At 39.1% G+C, this 23,398-nt stretch overlaps 1 protein-coding gene and 1 long non-coding RNA gene across 5 annotated transcripts in view; one reads left to right on the forward strand and one right to left on the reverse strand.

Annotated features, from left to right (window-relative positions):
• Window positions 1-14,646, forward strand: part of LOC106029003 (uncharacterized) — a 55,207-nt gene extending 40,561 nt beyond the window's left edge. For all 3 annotated transcript variants that reach the window (XR_010049224.1, XR_002792763.2, XR_010049223.1), the window contains exons 6-7: window positions 3,918-3,995; window positions 13,444-14,646. This is a non-coding gene — a long non-coding RNA (uncharacterized LOC106029003). The remainder of the gene's footprint in view (window positions 1-3,917; window positions 3,996-13,443) is intronic.
• Window positions 10,201-22,653, reverse strand: Slc38a2 (solute carrier family 38 member 2). Of its 2 annotated transcripts, XM_003475851.5 has the most exons (15): window positions 22,464-22,653; window positions 21,992-22,073; window positions 21,729-21,844; window positions 18,904-18,977; window positions 18,710-18,802; window positions 18,501-18,582; window positions 16,976-17,058; window positions 16,172-16,230; window positions 15,918-16,085; window positions 15,491-15,570; window positions 15,300-15,400; window positions 14,521-14,645; window positions 14,031-14,175; window positions 13,842-13,939; window positions 10,201-13,114 (listed from the first exon to the last, which is right to left on the reverse strand). In XM_003475851.5, the coding sequence occupies exons 1-15, from the start codon at window positions 22,586-22,588 to the stop codon at window positions 13,016-13,018; spliced, it is 1,530 nt and encodes a 509-aa protein (XP_003475899.3). In that variant the 5' UTR covers window positions 22,589-22,653; the 3' UTR covers window positions 10,201-13,015. The 2 variants fall into 2 exon arrangements, with proteins under 2 accessions (XP_003475899.3, XP_063110681.1); XM_063254611.1 differs by lacking the exon at window positions 21,729-21,844 and having other exon boundaries at window positions 22,464-22,517.
• Between the last annotated feature and the right edge of the window lie 745 nt (window positions 22,654-23,398).

A 23,398-nucleotide genomic window follows, 5' to 3' on the forward strand; every position in this document is an offset into this window, starting at 1 on the left:
TTTGTAGAGTTAACACACTATTGAATGTGTCTTTAGATAGCCCTGTCCTGGTGGTAGCCGCTAACCTTGCCTGGTACAGTGTGGGGGTTGTAAATTGGCATGGAAATTTAAAGCAGGTTCTTGTTGGTGCACAGCACAAACTAGTTACAAATGGGAACCGTAGTGTCTTTTTTTTTTTTTTTTTTTTTTTTTTTGTACTGGAGTCCAACTCATGACCTTGAGCTTGCCAGGCAGGCACTTATAACACTGAGCTAAATTCCCAGCAAGGATAACATCCTTGTCTTCAGGTGTCTCTGAAGCAGCTTATATGAAATAATTGTTGCTTTGTTAACTGAATACCTCTCTGTAACTGCAAAAAAAAAGTTGTAGCTGTTTTGTTGATATTCTGAATACTTCTAAGTAAATGCAATTTTTTTTAGTAGTATTGTCCTTTTCATAGGTCTGAAATTTTTCCTCTTGCAGGGACACTAGTCTTTTGTTCTTTTCTTATTTTGGATCACATGAATTATTAGTGTTTATCTTTTCATATAGTTAGTGAATGCAAAGCTTCTGTCTATACACCTTGTGTATCATGATGAGCATAATAAAATTCAGACCGAAAACATTTTCACCCATAAAAAAATTGTAGAAGCAATACAAATCCCCACTAACCAGTGGCTGAATAAAATACGATGTGTCTACTGAACAGAATATTAGTCACAACTCAACAAAATCAAGCATGGACATACTCTACCGTGTTGATGAACCTTGTAAACATTGTGAGTGGACGATGCATAAACGTCACATGCTATATGACTCAACTTATGAGAAGTGGCTGAAATAAGCATGTCAATAGAGACAGAAAGGGTTTGGGATTTAGCTCAGTGGCATAAGCGCCTGCCTTGCAAGCCGGCAGTCGTGGGTTCGATCTCTGCTACCAATGAAAAGGAAAAAGACAAAAAAGAAAGTGGATTCGTGGTTGCCTAGGTGGGGGGAGGCGGCAGAAATGGAGAGTGACTGTTAGCAGGCATAAGGTGGGTTTCTTTTTGGGGTGATGAAATATGTTCTGTAACTAGTGGTGATGGTTGCACAACTCTGTAAACACATTAAAACCCTTTGAACTGAACACTTTCAAATGAATTGTATAATATATGAATTCTAGCCCAAAAGTACAACTTCAATAAACAAAGATACATCTGGAAAAAAACAGTGGGTGTGGCTACTGGCAGAGCTGACTGGACTCAGATGAAATTTCTAAATTTTTGAGAATTAAATTGCCAAAGGATCTGCTAACTTAGAAAGATAAACTGCTCACAATATAAAGTAATTCTTGAATCCAAGCTGCCATGAGTAGGAAATGGGTACAATTCTTCTTCGCCTCTAAATTGTGTATTAAAACTGATCACGTGTCTATTTACTTCTTGGGTCTTGGAACAAGAGTGTCACATTCAGACCACCTGGACACATAATGAGGCACCAGCCTCTGGATGTAAAGACTCCCGCATACTCCCAGTGGTTCCAGACTCTGGGAATGGCAGCTCTTGACCACCTTGTGTAAGATCACCAAGTATATTTTGGTCAATGGGAGTGTAAGACATATATGTGATGCCCGGCAAACACCGTAAGAACCAAGATGCAACTTACTATATCTTCTTCCTTCTGCTTAGAGGCCAAACTGAGACAGAGGTCCAGAAACCAGTAGTCCACCCTATGGACATCCATCAGACATATGCCATGAATAAGAAAAAAAAATCTTGATTGCGTCATTGAGATTGGTGGTATTTTGTTACTGCCACATAACTTCCTTTGTCTGATACACAGAGTAAGATCAGATTCCCTAGATGAGCCAAATGTATGCAGCTTACATTGTTAACTAAACACCAATAATTAAGCTCTTTCCAAAAAAAAGATTATTTTTCTCTCATATTTTATCCTATTACAGAATCATCCAAGGTTTTCATTAGGCCAAACTAATAAAAAGAAGGACATTTATATGTATAAAATTATTCACACACATACATAAAACACTCTTTAGCCTATGATTCATTAACTTTTGAATGAATTTATGTTCTGCCATCTGTGGCTGGCTAATCTGGACCACATTTTTTGTCTCATCAGTGCCCCTAGAATTCATCTGTACCTTATAGTTTTTAGTTTTTTGTTTGTTTTGTTTTCGAGGCAAAGTCTCACTATGGTTGGCCTTGAACTCAGGGTGATCTTCCTGTCTCAGCCTCCTGAGTGCTGGGATTGCAGGCACGGACCATCAGGCTCAGCAGTGCCTTGTAGTTTTTGAAAGTCAGGAGAATGCAATGTGTATATAAAAAAACAGAAAGCCACCAAAAAGTGGATTTCCCCATGATCTCTGCAACATTTCTCAGCAAACCTGGATGAGGGAGCTCTCCTTTAAACTCATCAAGCGTTACCAGTATGTCACAACAGAAGTGGCAGATTTCTACAGCAGTCTAGAGGGAGACCACGAGGCATGTTGCACGGCAGCAAGGGAAATGATAAAAAATGAGCTTTAGCCCAGATAGCTCCAAAAGGATAGAGAAGTTGCTGCTCATTATACCCTCACCCACCCTGGCAAAGGGAACGGGAGGGTTAGGGGCTTGAGCGGAGGGTGGACTTTGAACCCATATTGGCTGAGGTATCACTCTTAAATAAGTAAATAAGTAAAGTACAATTTAGAAATTGCTTTTAAAATTGTCAGTAACCTTTGCTTTTTTAGACACCTCTTGGCTACCCTCCTCCTCCCAATGCTTTCCCAGCTGCCTCATGGGTCTCAGCCTCCTATCTCATAGTTGGCATCTTTCTTTTCTTCTTCTTTTGTTTTCTTTTCTTTCTTTCTTGCCTACTCTCTCCATCTCAGTCCTCTGTTGTTCACACTCTCCCCCTTTGTTGATTCCATCGTAGTTGTGCCTTCTGATTCTAGTTTTCCTAACTATGCCCAGCAGATGAGGGAAAGACCGATATTATCTTTCCTGTGCAAAGAATCTACCCATCTTCTCTTTGAATTAGGCATGCAAGTCTAGGAAGCTGCAGTTTAAATCACATCTTCCAGGATGATTATAATCAAAACAATGGAAAACAAATGTTAGCCATGAAATAGAGGAATTGGAACTCTTGTGCATTGCTGGCAGGAATTTATAATGTTGCAGCTGCTATGGAAAATAATCTGGCAGTTTCTTCAAAGGAGCTGGAATGGAATTACCATATGACCCAGCAATTTTACTACTGGATACATATGCAAAAGAATTGAAAGCAAGGAATCAAATAGATATCTGTACATCAGTGATCATAGAGATGTTCACTATAGTTAAAAAGTGGAAGCTGGGTATCGTGGCAGAAGGCTGAGGTAGGAGGATCACCATGAGTTTGAGGCCAGCCTTGGATGCATAGTAAGATCAAGACCAACCTGGACTACACAGTGAGACCTTGTCTCAAAATAACGAAACAAACAAACAAATGGAAGTAGTGTGTGATAGGAGCAGTCAGTGTGATTCACAAGTTACTTGTCATTGGTTCATACAAGTTCTCTTTTGCTTCTCTATGAATTTTTCCATCCTCTGAGCATCAGAGAGCTTGAACATTTACAGGCTCTTTCATCTCCTTGTGCACTTTCCCGTTATACTCTTTCAAAGTAACCATAGTCTTGAATGGTGTGAATATCAGATGCTTCTTTTTTTTAATTATCGTAGCAAATATATTGTATGCTGAGAAAGCTATTGCTTGATTTTAGTTGATTTGAACCTGTCATGGTTTATGTCTGTGGTCCCCAGGTCTCATGAGTTTGCATTGTGCATTTGTGATTGGTTTATTGTTTAGTGCTTGGATTGATGGTGTCAGTGCTACCCACATAGGGGTGGAGCCAGGATGTAATGTAAAGGCAGGAAGGTGTGTCTTGATCTTTTTGCCAGTTTCTGCCTTGCTGTTTGCAGCCACCATGAATTGCGCCTCTGCCATCATGCCACCCTACTTTGGAGCCAACTGAGTATGGACTGAAACCTCCAAAAACTGTAAGAAATAAACCTTTTCTTTCCCAACTTTGGGCTTCAGGTATTTTGTTTCAGTGATGAATAAGAAGTAACTAAGACAGAATCTTACAAACAGAATATGCTTATAAAAATAATAATGCTAGATATATGCAACATTCTGTAGCTCCCTTCTTCATTCAAGTTTTTAAGTAAAAAATTGGTAGTTTTTCATTGTTATATAATATTCCATTTCATGATACATAGTGACAGGTACTTGGGTTATTTCACTTAATGTTCAAAACAACCTTCAATTTAGGTGTTTAACATTTATCTTTACTTTTAAAATGGATGGATTAATAGCATAGGATCAGGATTTGAGGACCCTTAGACTTGAGCCTCAGTTCCATCCCTTTTTTAGTACAAGTTAGTTAACTCCTTCAGGTTGAGGCTTAGCCTATCAGACTAATTTTCTTCTTCAGTAACAAGTGGATTTAAAAAGCACCTGGGGGCCTTCTTGTGAAATGACAGAGGTCATGTGGGTCCTGGGAGGAGAAGCAAGAAGCCAATTTGCCCTTCCTGTGAGCCAACTGGTGCATGGGCTGGGAGACAAGAACACTGCCACTGGCCCCACTCCCAGGCCCCTGTAAGCAACTGGCTGATTCGAGGAACAAGGGTGATAGCAATGAGATACAGAAACAATTCAGTGTTCAGGTTGTTTGATTGACTTTGCAGGCCTAAGCCTGGTAGTCTGAGCACCTATTGCAAGGATAACATACAATATAGTGACTATGGGGGATTTCTTTCTGTCTTGTCTTGGAAATCCAATATTGTTCTCACTATTTTCTCTGTTACATTTTATTATTTTGTTTTATTCAATGTTCTGTTTTGATTGGTATTATTATACTCTGTTTTGATTTTAGCAATTTTGAAGATAAGGAGAGGCATTATGGTAGCCATTGTTGATTTCCTAGTATCCTGTTATGAAGTCTTGTATCACTTTCATTGTTCTGTTTTGATTGGCTTTATTCTGTTTTGTGTGTTTGGTTTTATTCTCTTTAAAGTAAAATTTTGTTTAAAAAGTACCTGGGAATTGTAGGACTCACTTTCTCTGCAGTACTTGGCAAAAAAGGAAGCACTAAATCATATAAATTGTGCTTGATTTTTATTACAAAGTAAAGCAACTGAGACTTGAACAGGTTAAGGATCTTGTTGAAGATCACACTTGCAAGTACAGCAAAGCAGAATTTGAAACCTTCGCTACATAGCTACAAGGTCACACCATTGCCACCAGACCAGTGGAGCTCTCCAGAAATGGCATGGCAGAAGGACAGCAGAGTGGAACAAATACTGACATGTTGGTCAGTAACTCTGCTCCCATGAAGGTTGTGGTACAATCTGTGAGTGCTTATTGGAAATCATAGCCTGAAAGAGAATTATTGTTTGCATGTGCATGAGCGCTTTTAAAGTATACTTCGCTAGGCTCCCCCCAAGCAAGCCGGAGCATCCTTGCTCCACGGCCTGTGACACAGGCCACACGTGTTAAGCATTTCTTTTGGAGAAGTTTATGAGAGAAGAATGCTTCCAAATTTATGAGGCTCTCATCCATTTCGAGAAGAGATTTTCATATTCCACATATTTCCTTCTTTGGATCTTTCTATTTAGGGATCAGTTTAAAAATACAGTTCCTCTATCTGGAGCAGAAGGGTTGTGAACCATGAGTTCTACATCTCTTGAGACTTCAGTCACTTAAAAGGGAAATACAAAGACATGAAAGGAAATAAAAAAAGAAATAGTTTTTTGGAAGGCTTGGAATATAACGTGGAATAACGTGGATAAGCTGTAATAAACTGGAAACACCGAGATAAAATTCATCACTTACCAAAACTTATGGAACATATTTCCCCTTAAGAAAAACAAATACTTGCTTGTTGGAATTGTGTCCTTAAAATAGGTACTCTCAATATATTTGGTTCCTTTCATTGTCTGAAATACCTCCCCAGACACATGCTTTCCGGTTTTCTCCTCTTCTTCCTTTTCTAATCTTTTTTTGTACTGGGGATTGGACCCAGAACCTTTGCAGTGAGCTACCTCTTCAGCCCATATTTTATATTTTTTACTCTGTGACAGGTCTCACTAGTTTACTAAATCTGTCCAGGTTAAAGTCTCTAATTTTGATCTCCTGCCTCAGCCTCGTAGAGTTGTGGGACTGTCGCATGTAGCACCATGCCTTGCTTCAGATATATCACTTTATAAAATTATAGTGATGTGTGGTTTTGCTACATTTTAATAATGTAGCAAAATATGATGACTTTGAAAGTTTAAGTTATACATTTAGGACCGAAAATAATCCTCCACATCCCCAAGAAATGATTGACTCAGAGGACTGGTTTATCATCACATCTTCAGAGCTAGATCACACTGGAGGTCGACACATTTTTCGTACAGGTATCTCTTCTACTTCTTTGAAAAGATCATGAACCTGGATGTGGCAAATACTTATACTCCCAACCTTCTGGGAGGCTGAGGGGGGAAGGTCACAAATTCAAATTTACCCTGGGCAGCTTAGTGAGATCTTATCTCAAAATAAAAGATTTTAAAAGGGCTGAAGAAGGGGCTGGGGATTTAGCTCAGCAGCATAAGCGCCTGCCTTGCAAGCAGGCAGTCGTGAGTTCGATCCGCGGTACCAATAAAAAGGAAAAAAGACAAAAAAAAAAAAAGGGCTGAAGAAGTAGCTCAGTGCAAAGATCTTGTGGTTCCCCCAAACCACAAAGCAGCAGTACCAACTACCATACCAAAACATGATTTCTTGCAGCTCCTGGTCAGTGGCATTGTTGACTGTGGAACATGTTGGATCGTGAGTCTTCCCCATTTATTTTTCATTCTGATTTCTTCACTGAAGAGACACTTGAAAGGTCTTAAGAATCTGGAGGATCCTCTGGAGCAGCCAGTGAAAGGACTCAGAGCAGGACATTCCCAGCCAGAGTGCCTGGCTTCCAAGTAAAGCTGGTCTCAATCCTGAGGTCTTTGTGTTTGTGCTGAGGTCACAGTGACTGGGCAGACAACAGCCAAAGCTCCGGTTTGTCAGGAAGCAGAGAAAGAGACTACTCTCAGAAGGTAGGGCCTTCCAGCTTCAGGTTGGTAGGAATATTTTCAGGAGGAAGGGTGGAGGGACCTCTTCCTCCTGCATTTTTCAGCTCTACTCTGTAGGTTCCTAAATGAAGGCCTCAGGGGTCATTGTGGAAGGATGCTGGGAGGTGGGGCTCTAGACTCCAGACTCACTCTGGGCTCTATTTCAACCAGTACAGCTCTGCTTTTTTTTCCCCCTAAATTATAGATTGGGCTCTATTTCAGATAGTTTCAAGATAATCAGATGACACAATCTAATTTACCAGAACTACTTTCAGGGTGAGTACACTAAGAGGTTCGGAAAAAGTCTTAGAGAAGTTGTTTAGAAAGGGTGGGGTGGGTAGGAGTGAGATCTTCAAGAACAGAACGGAAATAAAAGTTTATGGCCAGAAAACTGTCATCTCAGGAGCAAATCCTGATGAAGACTTTAAAGCTTTTGTTTTTCTGAGAATAGGCAGATTGGAAGGTGGAACTGAACTCATGAGAATAGAGGGCGTGCTGTGTGTAAATTATAGGAAAACGTAATCTCATTTACAATGTAGTCAGATAACTGGAAGAAGACACGTCAAATGGGACAGCATGATGCTTGCAGCATACAGTTGGGTACACAACTGTGTGTAAATTATAGGAAAATGTAATCTCATTTACAACGTAGTCAGATAACTGGAAGAAGACACGTCAAATGGGACAGCATGATGCTTGCAGCATACAGTTGGGTACACAAGGTAAAACACTCCTTTGCCTTTGACCCCCAGGCATTATTTAGTAGAACTTGCTCAATAATGCTTTGAAGATTTCCTTGAAAATAGATTCTTCCTGGAGAAGCAAGAGAGACTGAGGGTTGTGAATCGATGACTTGGAGAAAAACCAAGCCATCATGCCATATACATATTTCATTTGTTGATGAAGGACTCCCAGGACTCAACGACAGGTGATACTGACTGCTGAGATAGATTACAAGAAAGGATACAGAGCAAAAGCAATGGGAAAAAGATTTACAACAGTGGAATCAGAGGTGTCTGGCAGAGACTTCCCAGAGCTCCCTGTTTAAGCCCATGCAGGAATGCTCTTTCTCTGCCAGTCAACTATGGGGACACACAGGCAACTTCATTCAGGGAAGCCCAAGTGAATCTCAGGCCCAAGGCTTTTATAGGGAGGGGTCATGGGCCAGTCATATAGGCTTATCTTGTTATGCAACTGGCCTTGGCCTTTAAAAAATCAGAGCCCTAAAGATAAAACCAGGTACACATCATGAATCTTTGAGTTTGTGCAGAGTAACCTGACAAACCAGTCAGGCATGGGCCATCGCTCCAGGTGAATTTAACAAAATTATCAGTTCCCTAACATGAAGAACAATCTGATGGTGGCATTCTTAGGAACTGGCCAAGGGTCAGCAACCAAACTTGCTGTGTTAACTCTTTCCTCACAATATGTGCAGGGACAACCCAGTCTGGCTAGGACTTGGAAAAAAAAAAAAAGGTTTTGCCTCCGCAAAAGGTAGAGGGTAAAGACAGCTTCTGCCACCTGGAGGCAGACTATGGGTTAGGCAAGAAAGTCTTCGGGTCATAGGCCTCTGGCTGAAGGGCAATAAATTCTTTTAAGTCAAGACTGATCTTGCAAGTATTTAGTTCATTCTTGCTGAAAAGTGAGACCCTCTCCTCAAAATACTATAGGAAATAAATCCATCAATTTATACAGAGTATCTATGGACTAACTCCCTGATGAAGAGTTTTGAGTGTTGGGGATAAATTAATGAAAAGATGCTTGCTCTCGAGAACTTGGAAAAAACATGGTTTGAAGCAGCTTTTGAACTGGAGCAAACTTGTAAACGCAAGCTGGTGTTGTGTGTGGAAGTCTCAAAAAAGGAAATCTTAATGAAACCACTTACAGGAGTGACTGAAAAGTACAGTGGATATTTCAATTAGGCACTACAGTAAAAGCCGCATGCAAACGTGACATAGGTATTTGAAAAAGAGCAAATATTTTGAGGATTAGTGGCATGTGTCTTTACTGTAGTAAGTTAAACCTCCATATTTTTGATCACCTCGTGGATGTTCCGAGAGCAAGGTTGATGCAACTTGCTCAGGACCTAATGGCGTAGCTCTGCAGCTAAACTTACACTTACCAGAGAGGTCTCAGCAGTTTTTGACTGTTGAAAGCCCGATGATCTTTGAATTCTTCCAAGAATCTCAATCTCTGTTCTCTCCCTCTGCCATTTTTCCTTAATTTACACGGCTTCACTTTACTTTTTTCAGAAATTTAACCAAGCCAACTTTCCAGGTACAAGTACCTCCAAATCAAGACAAACAGCTCTGGTTCTTTATTTAGAAATGTTCCTTAAATATTCCTCAGGCTTTATGCAAATAAGCTCAAAAAATAGCTGGCCCCTTGGGGATACTATTTTCATTTTGAGTGACCTACCAGGTACAGTTCTATTTCTACATTAATAAACTAGCACTCAGCTGCACTTTGGGGACATTTAAAAACACAGTAGCATGTTAAAGGGAGATTCTTAGAACAGAACTGGCACTAACCACACAGGGTTAAGTGCTGGGTAAAAGGTTGTCAAAGGTTACCTGAAAATCTCAACCATTCCTTGCTTTGCAATTCAGATATTGCAAATTCTGCTTCACTGCCTAGTCATAATTCCTTCTTTGCCAGTTCATTATTAACCAAGTTGTTCTTTGGAGATTACTCTTTGGAACCACTCCCAAGCACACCCACTGTCCTAAACCATCCTCCCTTTGATTCAGCTTTATAACGTAGTCACTTTCACTTTTAGTGTCACTGAGGTAATAAAGCAAGCTGCTACATAAGCACAACTTGTCAATGAATTCTCTTCCTTTCCTATGACTTGCTCACTAATGCAGTCTGCTTCCCAAGTGTGTGCCTCAGTGCTTCAATTCTAACTGCATCAAGCTAGCTTTCTGAACAAAATTTAAACCCTTACTCTGGGCTACCCTCCAAGGCTGTCAGGGTCATAGCGATGCTTTGGTATCTTCCTCCCAATATGAAGTCAAACAGATCTATTTTACTTCATTAAACTTACCATGTGACACTGTAAGGCACCATACTTACATCATTAGTGTTCATCCCACTGCCTCAAAGAAAACACTGCTACTCAGGATTAAGCATGTATTTATTTTAGTTCAGTTAAAACAAACAGTTTCATTGAAACAGTGTAGAGCTCATTTCCAACAAACCTTGTACTGGAATTGTTGGCCTCTAACAGTACAGTGGGGTATTTACAGTATATACACCAAGTTAACACATCCAACTTCTCAAAAGGTCTTTCAGATCACATTTTGTTAACTACTGCATTTTGAAATTTTGGACCTTATTCAAAATTTAAACAAAGAGATTTGAACTTGCACCAAGTTTTTGTGAAAAAATTTGATGTTCAACCAGTTTATTACAAATAGTTTAACAAATATTTTAAATGTTTAGTATTTGTACATAATTTGTCAATTTTATACTGAGTTCTCTGTACAGGTACTTTTGTGACACAATGTGAATTCATCAAAATGCAGCTAAGAAACTTACAGGAATATATACACTTTAACCCAAGACCCAATTCTGATAGTATATACAACCTATTTACAAATACATATGGACAGACACTGTATGTACATAGATTATCATAAATATTGAAAAATAGGTTAGCTTTAATGGATTAATGGTGTTCTATAAATAATATTACAGTTAACTGAAACATCCACGGAAGACAGTAATGCAAAATGAGGTGATGAGACAGTGGTTTTAATACTGAAGACTGCTCATTAATGGGAATTCACTGTTTAGGAACCTCAGACAGACAAGATAGCTCCGTGAACATCATGTGATACAATCTGTCCTAAGAGGTAATTCTGAACCTCAAATAGCCAGAGGATTAAGGGGAGCCTCTCCACACTGACTTGATATATATGAGAAGATTCTTTCCATTCCAAGTTTCCAAGTATTTCACAAAAGGATGTGAACTGTAGAAAACAACTCTTGATATCCCCTGGCTGGTCTTAGATTATAAAAATCATCTTTTTCCAGGAACTCATGAAGAAGGGTCAATTCTTTGTCTGAACTAGAGGTGAGGTTCTGGATTCAAATGGAGTGTCCAAAGCCTAATTCAATGAAAGCAGTGCTGTAGAAATTGTCTTCTCACTGCCTTTTTATTTCTAGATGGTCCAGAGAATTTTATCTTTGTAGAATCAAAAATGGACCATTGATTTCACCCAAGGTAGCACTACAAGACGTCTTCCAATTCTTTAAGGGCCTTTAATTACAGACACATCTTTTGTATAAATTTAGTCACATATAATACAAGAATGCGTAACAAAACCATGTACGCCACTTTTCTGGCCCCTGCTTCAAACTAAAAACATTTTGTTCAAGAAAAAACCTTATAGCCAGAAAACTAATTGATAATTCAATTGTTTCCCTCAACCACTTAATGGAATATAAATTTGACATTATGCCAGATGGGCAAAGTACCATATTACTTAATAGTCATGATACACTGTAACATACAATAAATGTGCTTTTAAAGCCAAGTTTCAAAGTAATTTTGCCACTTCTAACTGGAATTGAAATGGAAGGGTAAACATGCAGTTGGACCAAAACTACATACAATCAGGTTGCACTGTTTTCTCTAATCATTTGTTGGATGTAAACAAATAATTCTACATTGTACAAGAATGAGATGACAGTCCAGTGCAAACCAGTTTTTAAAAAAGCTTACTGCATGAAAAACCCACTGGCCTATACAAAGAGAACTTATACCAAATATAGGTGTAACATATGGATCAGACCTCTACTGTAGACAAAACATGAATACAACTAAGCCATACATTGTCAAGTAAATCACACTTCCAGTAGATGAGCATTTTGAGAAACTGTACTCTCTGGATAGAATGGTTTTGGCTTATCACCATTCAAATGCCCATTTCTCACTGCTGGAAGCAATGTCAAAAAGGGCTGGCCCAAAAAAGGTCTGAGCTGTCAATACAGCTCTGGAGACAGATGCAACTGAGTAAGCCCTGCTTACCTGACTGCATTATTTGGTACCTCAAAATTACTTTATTTCCCACAGAAATATCTGTATTATTTCCCATTCTAATGGGCTAAAGACCAAAACATTTTTGTCTGGATGAACTGAATGAAGTATTTGGGGACAGAGATGTGATGAACAGAGTTCACCTGATTTGGTATAGCAATAAGCACTCAATTATCCTTAAAGTACAGTGAAGTTTGAGCAGAAAAAAACCTTCCTAATTCATAGTACAATTTCGCATTGCATTATTTTCTCTAAAAATTACTTTGGGTAAAAAAAGTATCTGGCTAATAATGCCTACAAAAAAGGCAAATCATTACATAAAATTAATATTTATTTTTAAATACCAATGAAATTATTTTATGGAACTGACAAGTATTTCTGGATAAAGTCCAAAAAAAAGCCATTTCTTAAAAGTAAAATAGTGCATCTGAGGTAATTAAGTATTTTTGGTAGTACAAAAAAAAAGTTTTTCTCAATGGTTATTTCAATACTTTGCTGTAAATTAAGAATTGTTTTTCACATCGAATGGTTCCATTAGGCACATTCAAGTAAAATCATAAAATATCCAAGTTAAACATGACACAGCCAAACATGTGGCTTGATAAAAGTTAAAAGTTCATCCATTCTCTGGAATGGAATAAAATTGTCACTTCCCTTAATCCAAGGTCTCGTGGTTTTGTTGTAATATTCATTCCTAACACAGAGATAAGCTTCTTTTTAAAAAAAAAAAAAGAAAAAAATTTTTTTTCACTTATTCTGCATTCAGAAGAACCAGCGAGGAATCTACATTTCAAAAGGAAGTGAAACTGAAAACATCAGGTGAAATTTCATAGTAGTTGAGAGTCAACGCAGCACTGGCATCAGATGAACTGGAGTTTGGGTAGTAAAATTAATGGCCACCTCCAGAGGCATTGTGCACCCAATCCAAAACAATCAAGGCCATGCTCCCAATCATCACCACGATGCCACTTAGCAGAAAAAGCAGAGCCTGCAATGGCACATAGGAAAAAACACATCAGCAAGCAACACACCTGCTAAACATTCTGCTTTTAACATGAACTTGTAATTGCTGAGAAGTTCCATATGGTATATAATATTTCATATAGGGCTGATTTATACTGGAAAACAACTGATGCTTTCTGAATTTGGACATGCCTTTGTCAAATAAAGTGCAAAATGACTGGCACTTTGCTACAGTTACTTGTTTATGAACAACCATAATATTTTAATCAGATTGGAATGGTAGTAGAAAATATTGTGACTGAGAATTAGCCTTTTTCCTAAATATTCACATCAGAATTCTTGTTTTCTCTGCAGTGGTTACTCGTAAACACCACAGAAGAAGGCCCAAGAGCACTACTTTGAGACAGATTTGTTTGAATGAGCCTACACACTGGATCTTTTTTCCCTTTTATACAACTGATCTCCACCTGAAGCACCTGTCACATAGTAGGCAGGTAAACAAACAGCTTCAACAAATGGATGTGAATCTTTTTGATATTGTTTCTTTCTAACTCTACAATATCTAAACTTTCTTATATTAAGTATTTATTAGATGGTCAACTATCTTTTACATCCCATGCCCAACCTTCTGTAAATTAGTATCTACCAGAAACTTCAAGGTGAGGCCATGATGGTGAAGAAACTGAAAAACCGGCTGGCTAAATTTAAAAGGTCAGTCAATGCTGTTTCTCTAGTCACAATCTTTCACTCACCCCAATCTTTTGCACAGATTTCATAGGTTCTTTCTTCACCAACTTGATATAGAAAGCAGAGGGAAGAATAAAAATCAACATAGCAGCCGCAGATGCACCTGTAAGAAAACATTTCAATTAATCCTTTTAACTTTTTAAGCCTTAACTTGCCCTGTATTTGAGTCAACCTTCATACTTGGAAAAACTCACCAATGAAACCAAAGATATCCCTGATAGTTGGGACAAAGATGACCAGCAAATTGGTAAATACCAAGATACACACAGTAATGAGACTGTGACGCCACCAACTGAAATCTTTTGTTGCACATAATAGGTGAGTCACGGAACTCCGGATCTGAAAAAAACAAAACACCAAACAGCTTCAGCTAATGCAAAGAATTCCCAAGTATTAGGGACTGCATGTAAAACAGCAATGATTTGTAAAGCAGAACTAAGCTTTCTCCTCTGCTGCTGTTTTGTAAATAGCTAAGCACTGGATTATCTTCTATCTTGAATTATGGGTGAAATGTTCCAAAATGTTTTGAAAATCTACATCGTATTAAAGAAAGCCCCTTAGAAACCCTCACCAACTCAGTACTGCTCTACTGTGTCCCTTCTCCCAGAAAAGAAAAATACCACAAATTTTCACATGTTTAAAAACTCATCCTTACTGAAAAGAGGCAGGTGATTCACTACTTACCGGGAAAATAACTACTGGTACTGTTAGGGTGACAGCCACTAACACAGCCAAACGGACAATTAGAAGAATGATATCAGTTCCCACGACAGAAGAATAGGTATGAAGCAATTCCGACTCGACACGATCTATAGGGAAAGACCAAAAAAGCTTTCAGTGTGTTGTTTCCTCTGGAGATCAAGTAGAGTAAGTTAGAAAATCTGACTTAAAGTGAAATCTCTACTAAAATTTTTAGCTACTTCCAAAGTTACTATAAACAGAGACTAATACGATTAATTTGGAATTATAGTTAATGCAATTAAAGTAACATTTGAAGAAAAATCTTTCTAACTACCAAGTAGAGATTTAGCCACATGACCTCCATTAAAAACAACAGGAGCTAAATGGCTAAATCCCCTGGATTGGCTTAGTTTATGTGCTACTCAGTAATGGGAGAACACACACGCAGGTTGAATTTATCCAGAGGCAAGAACATCATACAAATGCCTTCAAAAGACTAACACATTTTCTTTTTTTTTTTATTGATACCGGGGATTGAACTCACGACCCCGATTGCAATGCAGGTGCTTATGCCGCTGGGCAGCCCCGACTAATACATTTTCAAACCCAGATTTTAGCAACTACCGATGAAATGCACTACAGAAAATCCTAAGGTCTAAATTCAATGGCTTATCAAATAATAAATTTACCAAACCAGATTGAATTTTTAAACAAGTATACATAGTGTCAGTCTCATTTCAATAAATGTTTCCCCTGCCAAATACAAAGTAGGTATTATTTACCATAAAACGTCAAGTATCCAAAGAGGGCAGCAAGCAGATACATGAGAAACATAGCAAAAAACGAAATTTTGGACACGTTCATCATTCTTCTTCGGCTACGGCTACAGATTCAAAAGAAAATGCAAATATGTATGTTAGCAACAGTTATAAAGAGCTGTCTAATATATTCCAGTAAACTCAAAAGTACTTACCCCTTCAGCTCTTCATAGATGGGCAGAATGGCAGGATGACAGACAAATGAAAATGTCAGGATTGGCACAGCATACACAGTCTGAAAAAAAGAGTCTAATTAATACCCCAGGTTACTCTTGGTTTTGTAGCTACGTTTCATAAATTTAGAAACAAAGTCTAAAGTATTTTCTTTTGCATCCTTAGCCTCCCTTTTTTAACTGTGCACAGTGATCAGTGCCTTAACTGCTATACATGTTTTAATACTGATTATTTCTCAATCTACTTTAAGAAAACCAACACTTTCTTCACAGTTCTCAGTAATCAGCTAATCACATGTTTTCTAAAAGTCACCTTCCCTTTATCTTAGGAGTTACTGTAACGTTTCCAGTGATTGGTTTGCCTCCTCCCTCCTAAGATGTTCCTTTGCGAACATAACTATTTAGTCACCTGTGAGTTGAAGATAAAGTAGTGTGGTCTGCAGAAGTCCATCGTAGTTTTGTTGAGATCCTTGGAGGATATGAAAGCTGCTGGCGCTGTTAAAGTGCCATTCATTGTTTCATTAAGTATGAAAGCAGCTTCCATAGGACAAGGAATCTGAAATTTCTTGCAGATGACCTGAAAATGTATTATTTTATAGTTTAAAAAAAACTTACTTTGATAAGGCTTATAAAAAATATTTTCTACAGAAAAATGCAACCTACCACAATTAGAAAGAATACCATACACAATAAGGAAAGGCCACTGGTATATCCCAAATATCCTATAAGAGGTAGGAAAAAGCAAGTTGTTAAGTTTAATGAAGTAATTTTAGGGAACAGAAATACTATTTTTCTATGGATTAACCAAATTCTGCTGGGAAGATTTTATGCACCCTAAAAAGTTTAGTAGGTACTTTTTTTTTGTAAGGCAGAGCCTCACTAGTAATGCAGGCTGACCTTGAACTCACGTAATCCTCCTGCCTCAGCTTCCCAAATGCCAGGATTACAGGCGAGCACCATTATGCCCAGCCAGTAGGTACAATGTTAAACTTCTGACATATGAAGATATATACTTGCTACAGTCAAAACAATAATAAAGATTATCATTCTGTATTACTTACAAAGCAAAAATACAGAGAAATGTCAATGAAGTATTTTAACATCTTGGGAGATACGCTGCTAGGATGTTTAAAATACAGGGGCCAAAGATAGTGTTCTGTAGAACTCTTGCCTAACATGTACAAGGCCCAAGGTTCAATCCCTAATACATCAAAAAGAAACTACAGGTTCTGCATGCTTGCAACTCCTATATTTATGTGTTCAGGGTCTTTAAGCTCTCACTAATTTCCAGTAAGAGTAAACCCTGAGGAGTCTGTCAGTAATCTTTTTTGGTTTTTTTTGGTCCTTTTCCTTTTTTATTGGTACCAGGGATCGAACTCATGACTGCCTGCTTGCAAGGCAGGCACTTATGCTGCTGAGCTAAATCCCCAGCCCCCACTGTCAGTAATCTTTAAAGAGGTTGCTCACCTAAATTTCTCAGCAGCGACAAAGGAAGAATGAGTACCAATGACACCAGTAGAACCAAATAGTCACCATTCAGATACCACAATCTGAATTAAAGAAAAGAGAAATAAGGTCAAAGCTAGTTATAGAGTATATACAACAAGTCTCCACAGACAACTGACATTATAAATACTGTAAAATACACATGAAAATGTGGTCTTCAAGTATTCCTTACTCCAAACAGGAGCAGCTTTTAAACCTGTATACTAGATGAATATTCACTCATGTTGGAGTTGGGAGTATAACACAGTCTAACTTTTGTCCCACTGTTTGCTCTAAGGAAGATTGCCAGCTGATTCATAACATAAAATGCTTCTTAAAGTCTTGATACTAACATAGGGAACAAAGCTGCTTTGTGAAGCCAGTAAGCTTATCTCTACGCACTTCTAGAAAAAACACTGTACAGCAAGTCTGTTATAGCTAGAGCTTGCCATTTCAAATGCTGGCAACAAGTACATTTTACAACAAAGTTTTTTTTTTCCTCCTAGATATCTGTTAGCAAATATACTTACTAAACATTTCAACAAGGAAAATTTCCCATACTTGGGCAAAAACAATGAAAGCCAAAACAATCCTGTCTCCCGAACTATAACTTTGCTCCAGAGTAGAGTATGCTGTTGATACTTTGACCCACTTGGACTCCAAAATAGTAAAAGATCCCTTCTGAATATAGAACTAATACAGAACTAAGCTCAAAAGTCACTTCTTATAAACCACATATGAATTCTACCACATTTACTTTAGCAAGAAGGACCGACCCCACAGACAACTCATATGTAAAAATGAGTTTATCAGCTGGGTATGGTGGTGCATGCTTGCAATTCCAGCACTTGGGAGACTTGAGACATGAGACAGGAGGATTGCTGAGTTGAGGCCAGCCTGGGCTACACAATGAGTTCAAGGCCAACAACCTCAACTGAAAAGTGAGATCCTGTCTCAAAAAAAGAATCAAAAACAAAAGTAATTTACCAAATTACATTTCTAAGGCAACAAAGACACCATATCTCTGCATTTTGAGGTAATAAAGCTGAATGAAACTGGGTAGTAATTTAGTCCTCTGCTTACTTAAGATAAAAACTTGCTATACTAGCCCATTAGGATGAGTAACTTTGCCAGAAGATGAAGGCTCCTACAACAAAGCCACACATTTTGTTGTATCTGGCATTAAGCAGATATAATCCCAGCACTCGGGAGGCTGAGGCAGCAGTATTGTCAAGTGGGAACCTATCCTGCACTACACAGCAAGACCCTCTCTCAAAAAACAAAACCAAATCCACTGAGTTACTATAGCTACATAGCTATCCAGAATCAGAGGTACCTTTTATCTTTAGTTTTTCATTTTTAAAAGTTTGTATCAGTTTATGGGGGGACTTCTTGGTCAGTCAACAGAAACTTCATGTTCTGCTAATCACTTTATATCCAACTTTGAGAATATGTATCTAACCAGATAGACCACTGTTTCTTGGGAGTAACCTTACTTAGTACCTACCCAGTTGTATCTTCAATGTTCATTAATGCCTTGATCACCAAAGGTAACTCATATTTCACTATGAAGAGGTAGCTTGACATAGCTGAAGGAAAACAAAATTATACCATTACAAGTGCAAAATGTGGCACATGACACTAAACTCAGGGGTCATCACTCTGTCCTATACAGTAAACTAATCCTACTCAAATCATCTTGGGAAAAATTCTTACCTCCAATGTTCTGCATAGTAATTGATCCAGAGGCTGTGAGCTTCCCAATCATTCCATATGCCTTATGTCCCAATTGCTCATATAATAAAGATCCTACAATTTAAAGGAAACAGAAACATAAAGTGAACAAATGCATTGCAAGAGAATCATGAAAGGTATAAATTATCTGAGAAAAATTAAGAATGCTATCATACCTCCTTCATTAGCAGTCTTCAAAAGGAGATGAACGGAATATAGGGAAAATATAGACACAAATGTCAAGAGAATTCTGGGGAGAAAAGGAAAAGCGTTATAAGTAAGTAGGTCTGTAACAATGCTTCTGGGTGCTTTCAAGAAACATTCAATATGAAAATGTGTCTTATTTGTGTCAAAATGCCCCAGGAACTATTCTTTGTGCTACTGGCTTAAGTGTCAAGTCTGCCATCTAGCACTAAAAATGTGTTTCATGTCGCAGGTAACAGACACTGTTGGTCAGGGAGGCACCAGTGTCAAATGCAGCAGGAAGCACTGAAAGCCCATCTTCCCAAAGGGAGTTATGAAACTTGCTAATCAATGCTGTACTCCTACCACTTCTCTCTGCATTTTAATAGTTCCCTGTAAGGTGTAGGCCATTAAACTCAGTCCATAAGGTTTTTGTGAAATTCCACTGAGACAGGTTCATGAAAGATCTGGAGACTGCATGTACTATATAGATAAGGACAGGAATGTACTATATAGATAAGGACAGGAAGGAATAAAGGATCCTCAAATCAAGTGTTAGGCCCTATGAACTTTACTAATGACTGGGCAGAGATGTAACCACTGTAATGACATCCTACACTTGAGCCCCTGGTAAAGAATACAATAGAAGTTAAAACACCTGTGCTAGAGCAAGAAGACCATCAGCACACTGTAAACCATTTTGCCACTTGAACTTAAGGTGGGGAAGGGAAGGGAATGCCTAAAAGACCCTAAGACCATTTAGTTTTTCTTTAGGGCATGGGTTCTGTCTCGTCCCACACTTAACTTGCCTTCCACCAAGGAAAGCCAAGTAAAGATAGGAATTTTTATTTTAACAAGCAAAAACAGGCAGATGCAGTCACACATATGTGTAATTCTAACATACTGGGAGGCTAAAGTAGGAACATAGCAAATTCAAGCCCAGCCAGGGCAACTCAGCCTGTCTAAAAAACAAGTAAAAATTTTTTAAAAATTGGGAAAACTCACAAAAAACTCTGTTCAGAAGGCCATGAGTTTTGATTCTATGTGGGCAAATTGCACACAGTACCATGTAAACTGAGGATAAAGAAACTGATGTCTAGGAGGTAAGTGCAGAAGCAGTGTTTATCTAACATTCTAATGCCAGAATTTTTATGGAATTTAGTTCTAAGGTGACATTTGCTTCACCTCTAACTGAAGAAAAGACAGTTTAAAGACAAAACAAATTAAATCCTTCACTGTCTTGCACCAAAATGACAAGGAAGAGAAATGGATTTCATACCCTTTTGAGGTCACTTAAAATTTCAAGACTGATTTTACTTAAAAAGGTCAGCTAAAAATCGTTTGAAGTGAACTGCTGCAGTTATGTGATTTTTGGCCTCTCCATATAATATGAATATTGAAGAATAAAAACTCACACAATCTTAGTATCATTTAGCCATTTGTTAATATGGTTAATCAAATACAGAAGCTCCTATAAAAGCAGAATTCCTAAAGTTCAAGGGTAACATAATAGTTTTGCTTCCATTTGTAAAACAGTTTCTATTTTATCTCATTAAAATTCTGTACTCTAGCCACACTGGCAGTATTTTAAAACTTTTTTTTTTTTAAATTCCAAGAGCTAGGAAACGTTTCCAATATTTAATATGCCATTTAAGTTTCCCTACTAAAAATTTTGAAATGGAGGATTCTATCCATATAAATTTCTGATCCCTTCCTTACCTTTCCAAGAGGTCTTAAAAGCCTCATTCTAATGAAATAAGCCCAGCAAACTCTATCTTCTATCTAGTAGTCACAACTGGTCCTAACTTCTATGTAATTTCACAAAGTATAGCACTGTGAAAGCCTGCTTTGCTTTTAGTAATCCTTTTGTCATGCTAAAGAAAACCACCCAGTCACCAGGAACTAACTAAAACACATCTGTCACAAACAGTCGCATGTGATTTCACCTGTACGATAAAAACACTAAGTCAGCCTTTGCCACAAGTCCACAGGTACTTAAAATTAACAACTGTGACAAATGTGCAGGTGCTTTTCATCGTAGAAATGAAGTTCCTATTTTTCCATGATAATTTCCAAGGGCAAATGACCCCAAACTGTCTAAAAGAATCACTTAAAGTTTTATACGCTTTCAAAATTGTGTCCAGGCATTTATGCTGGAAAGCAAAAGCACCTAACTCTAACTGGGAACTGGAAAGAAACATTTCAAAGTGGGTACTAAGGTATTCAATTTTGCCACCCTGTGTGGCAATTACACAGAAAAAGTAAATGTTAAAAAAAAACCTGTTTTTTAGTATACAGAAAATGACTCATTTGTCCTAAAATAAACATTTACCAGGCTAGGTAAACATCACCATGCCTCACACTTTTCTCTTCCTTATTCACATAATGGGCCATAGATCCTTGGGGTGACTTTGTCAGTCTATCAAACTGATAGGGGAAGCATTTCGCTCAGTACTATTTTTGGCTTCTGCTTTTACCAGAAAAAATTTATAGCTATCCTGGAATTATCTATAGTTCCTTTTTTGTTACCCTGTATGTTAGTTTTTTTACAAAACAACCATTTCCACTAACTTAAAAGATTTTGGACTTAATTTTTCAGTTTTAAATTTTGTCTTTTTCTATCTAATTGGCTTTCTTGATATTGTGCAATATGTAGTAAAATAAAGAGATTTTGGGGTTTCTTATATTTTTAACTTTAAACAAGTAATTTTTAAAGTCAACTATTTCAACTGTAAGGTCAGCTTCTGGATATAAAATGTTTTACCCATCATATAACTGCCCTGCATGGCAGGCAGACTCACTACTTACACATACTTACATAAAAAGAGCAATTCCAGTATTAGCCATGGCATAAGAAAGCCCAAGGATTCCACTGCCCACAATCGCATTGCTCAGATTAAATACTGACATTCCAAAGGAAGTAGTACCTGGATGCTACATAGAGGGAAACGATAACCAAACATATAACAATAATTAAATGGAGAAAACCAGTTTTGGGCAAGTCAGATTTGAAATCTAAAAGTAAAACTAGTCTTTTACTCCACAGAGCCACAGACACACAAATTACAATTTTTAACTTACAAAGTCTGTTTCATACTTCTTTTTTCCCAAATTCGATTCAAGTAGAAAGTTCTGGTTTTCAGGATCGACATCTGCATAATGGCTGCAAAATATATACATACACGCACAATTTAAACACCAAAACATACTCGCTTAACATAAAACAGCCCATTCTTGTCATAACAATACATAAACACAAAAGATGGTGCCATTGCACTAGAACAACTTGGTGGCTGGGCGTGGTGCCGCACGCCTGTAATTCCAGCACTCCGGAGGCTGTGGCAGAATGGTTGCACGTTTGGAGACTAGCTTGGCTACGAAGTGAGTTCAAGGCTGGCTCGAACTGCATAACAAGACCTTGTCTGAAGACCAAAACCAAACAAAAAACCTTGCTAACTCGAGATTATACTGTCTCCAAATGCACCAGTAAATGAAAACATCACCAAGAGCCTAGGTAACTCCGACGTCTGCAAAAGCCCACAACTTCACTCACCTTTTCATAACAGCTTGCTTCGAGGAGTAGGCGTAGTTGAAGTCGCTGTTGGAACTGTAGCTACTGCTGTCCTCATCCGGGGAAATGTTGAACCTTCCCATTTCGGTCTTCTTCATGCTGAGCATCGGGTGCAGCGAGTGTCAAGTGCTGAGCTCCTTTTGTCCTTGGCGGTGCACCGGCCCTCGAGGCTGCCTGTGAAGGTAGGGGCGGCGTCAGGACTGCAGCGCCGCCCGCCACCCGATCACGTGGCACCGCCGGGCGGCGCAGCGCGGCTGATTCATCCCCGGCCCAGCGAGTGGAAAAGTACCAGCCGAGCGCGAGGGGCGGGGGCGCGCAGAGGGGCGGAAAAGTACCCACGGCCGAGCCGCGGAGAACAAAGATGATCCCACCGCAGCTGCGAGCCGCACCCGCCGACCTCAGTAACTCACCCTCCCTAGAGGCCCGCTCTGCGGCTGAGAGGTCTAGTTCTGCCCAGGAGCGCGGCTGCACGGCTGCCGTGAGGACCAGCACCTCCGCTCGGTCCGCCCGGAGCCCGAACGCGGGGCCCACCCTCTGCGGCACCGGCAGCCTCCCGGAGCAGTGCGGAGGGCTGTCAGCGTTCCTCTGCGCAGAGGCCCGGTCCCTAGCGCGCCTCGGGTTTGTTTACACGCGCACGCCCGTCCCTTGGAGCACACGCGTCCGCAGGCACCGGCCTCCAGCACTCCGCCGGCCCGGCCCCTCCTCTGCCCCAAAAGGAACTGATGCAACATCGATCGGCGATTGTCAAACGTGCCCAGCCGGCCGTTCCCCAATCCTGGCCCCGTCTAGAACCAAAGCCCCAGTTCCCCTTGGCCAGCCCCGGATTCCTGGGGCCCGGGATCTTCCACATTTTTTGCGAATGCAAATCAGTCACAGGACTTGCCGCAGCGGAGGGGAGCGCCCCCCCCCAAGACCCC

The sequence above is a fragment of the Cavia porcellus genome, unplaced genomic scaffold (assembly GCF_034190915.1).
Source record: "Cavia porcellus strain 051 isolate PalLab524CR breed Dunkin Hartley unplaced genomic scaffold, mCavPor4.1 scaffold_8, whole genome shotgun sequence".
Taxonomy (NCBI): Eukaryota; Metazoa; Chordata; class Mammalia; order Rodentia; family Caviidae; genus Cavia; species Cavia porcellus.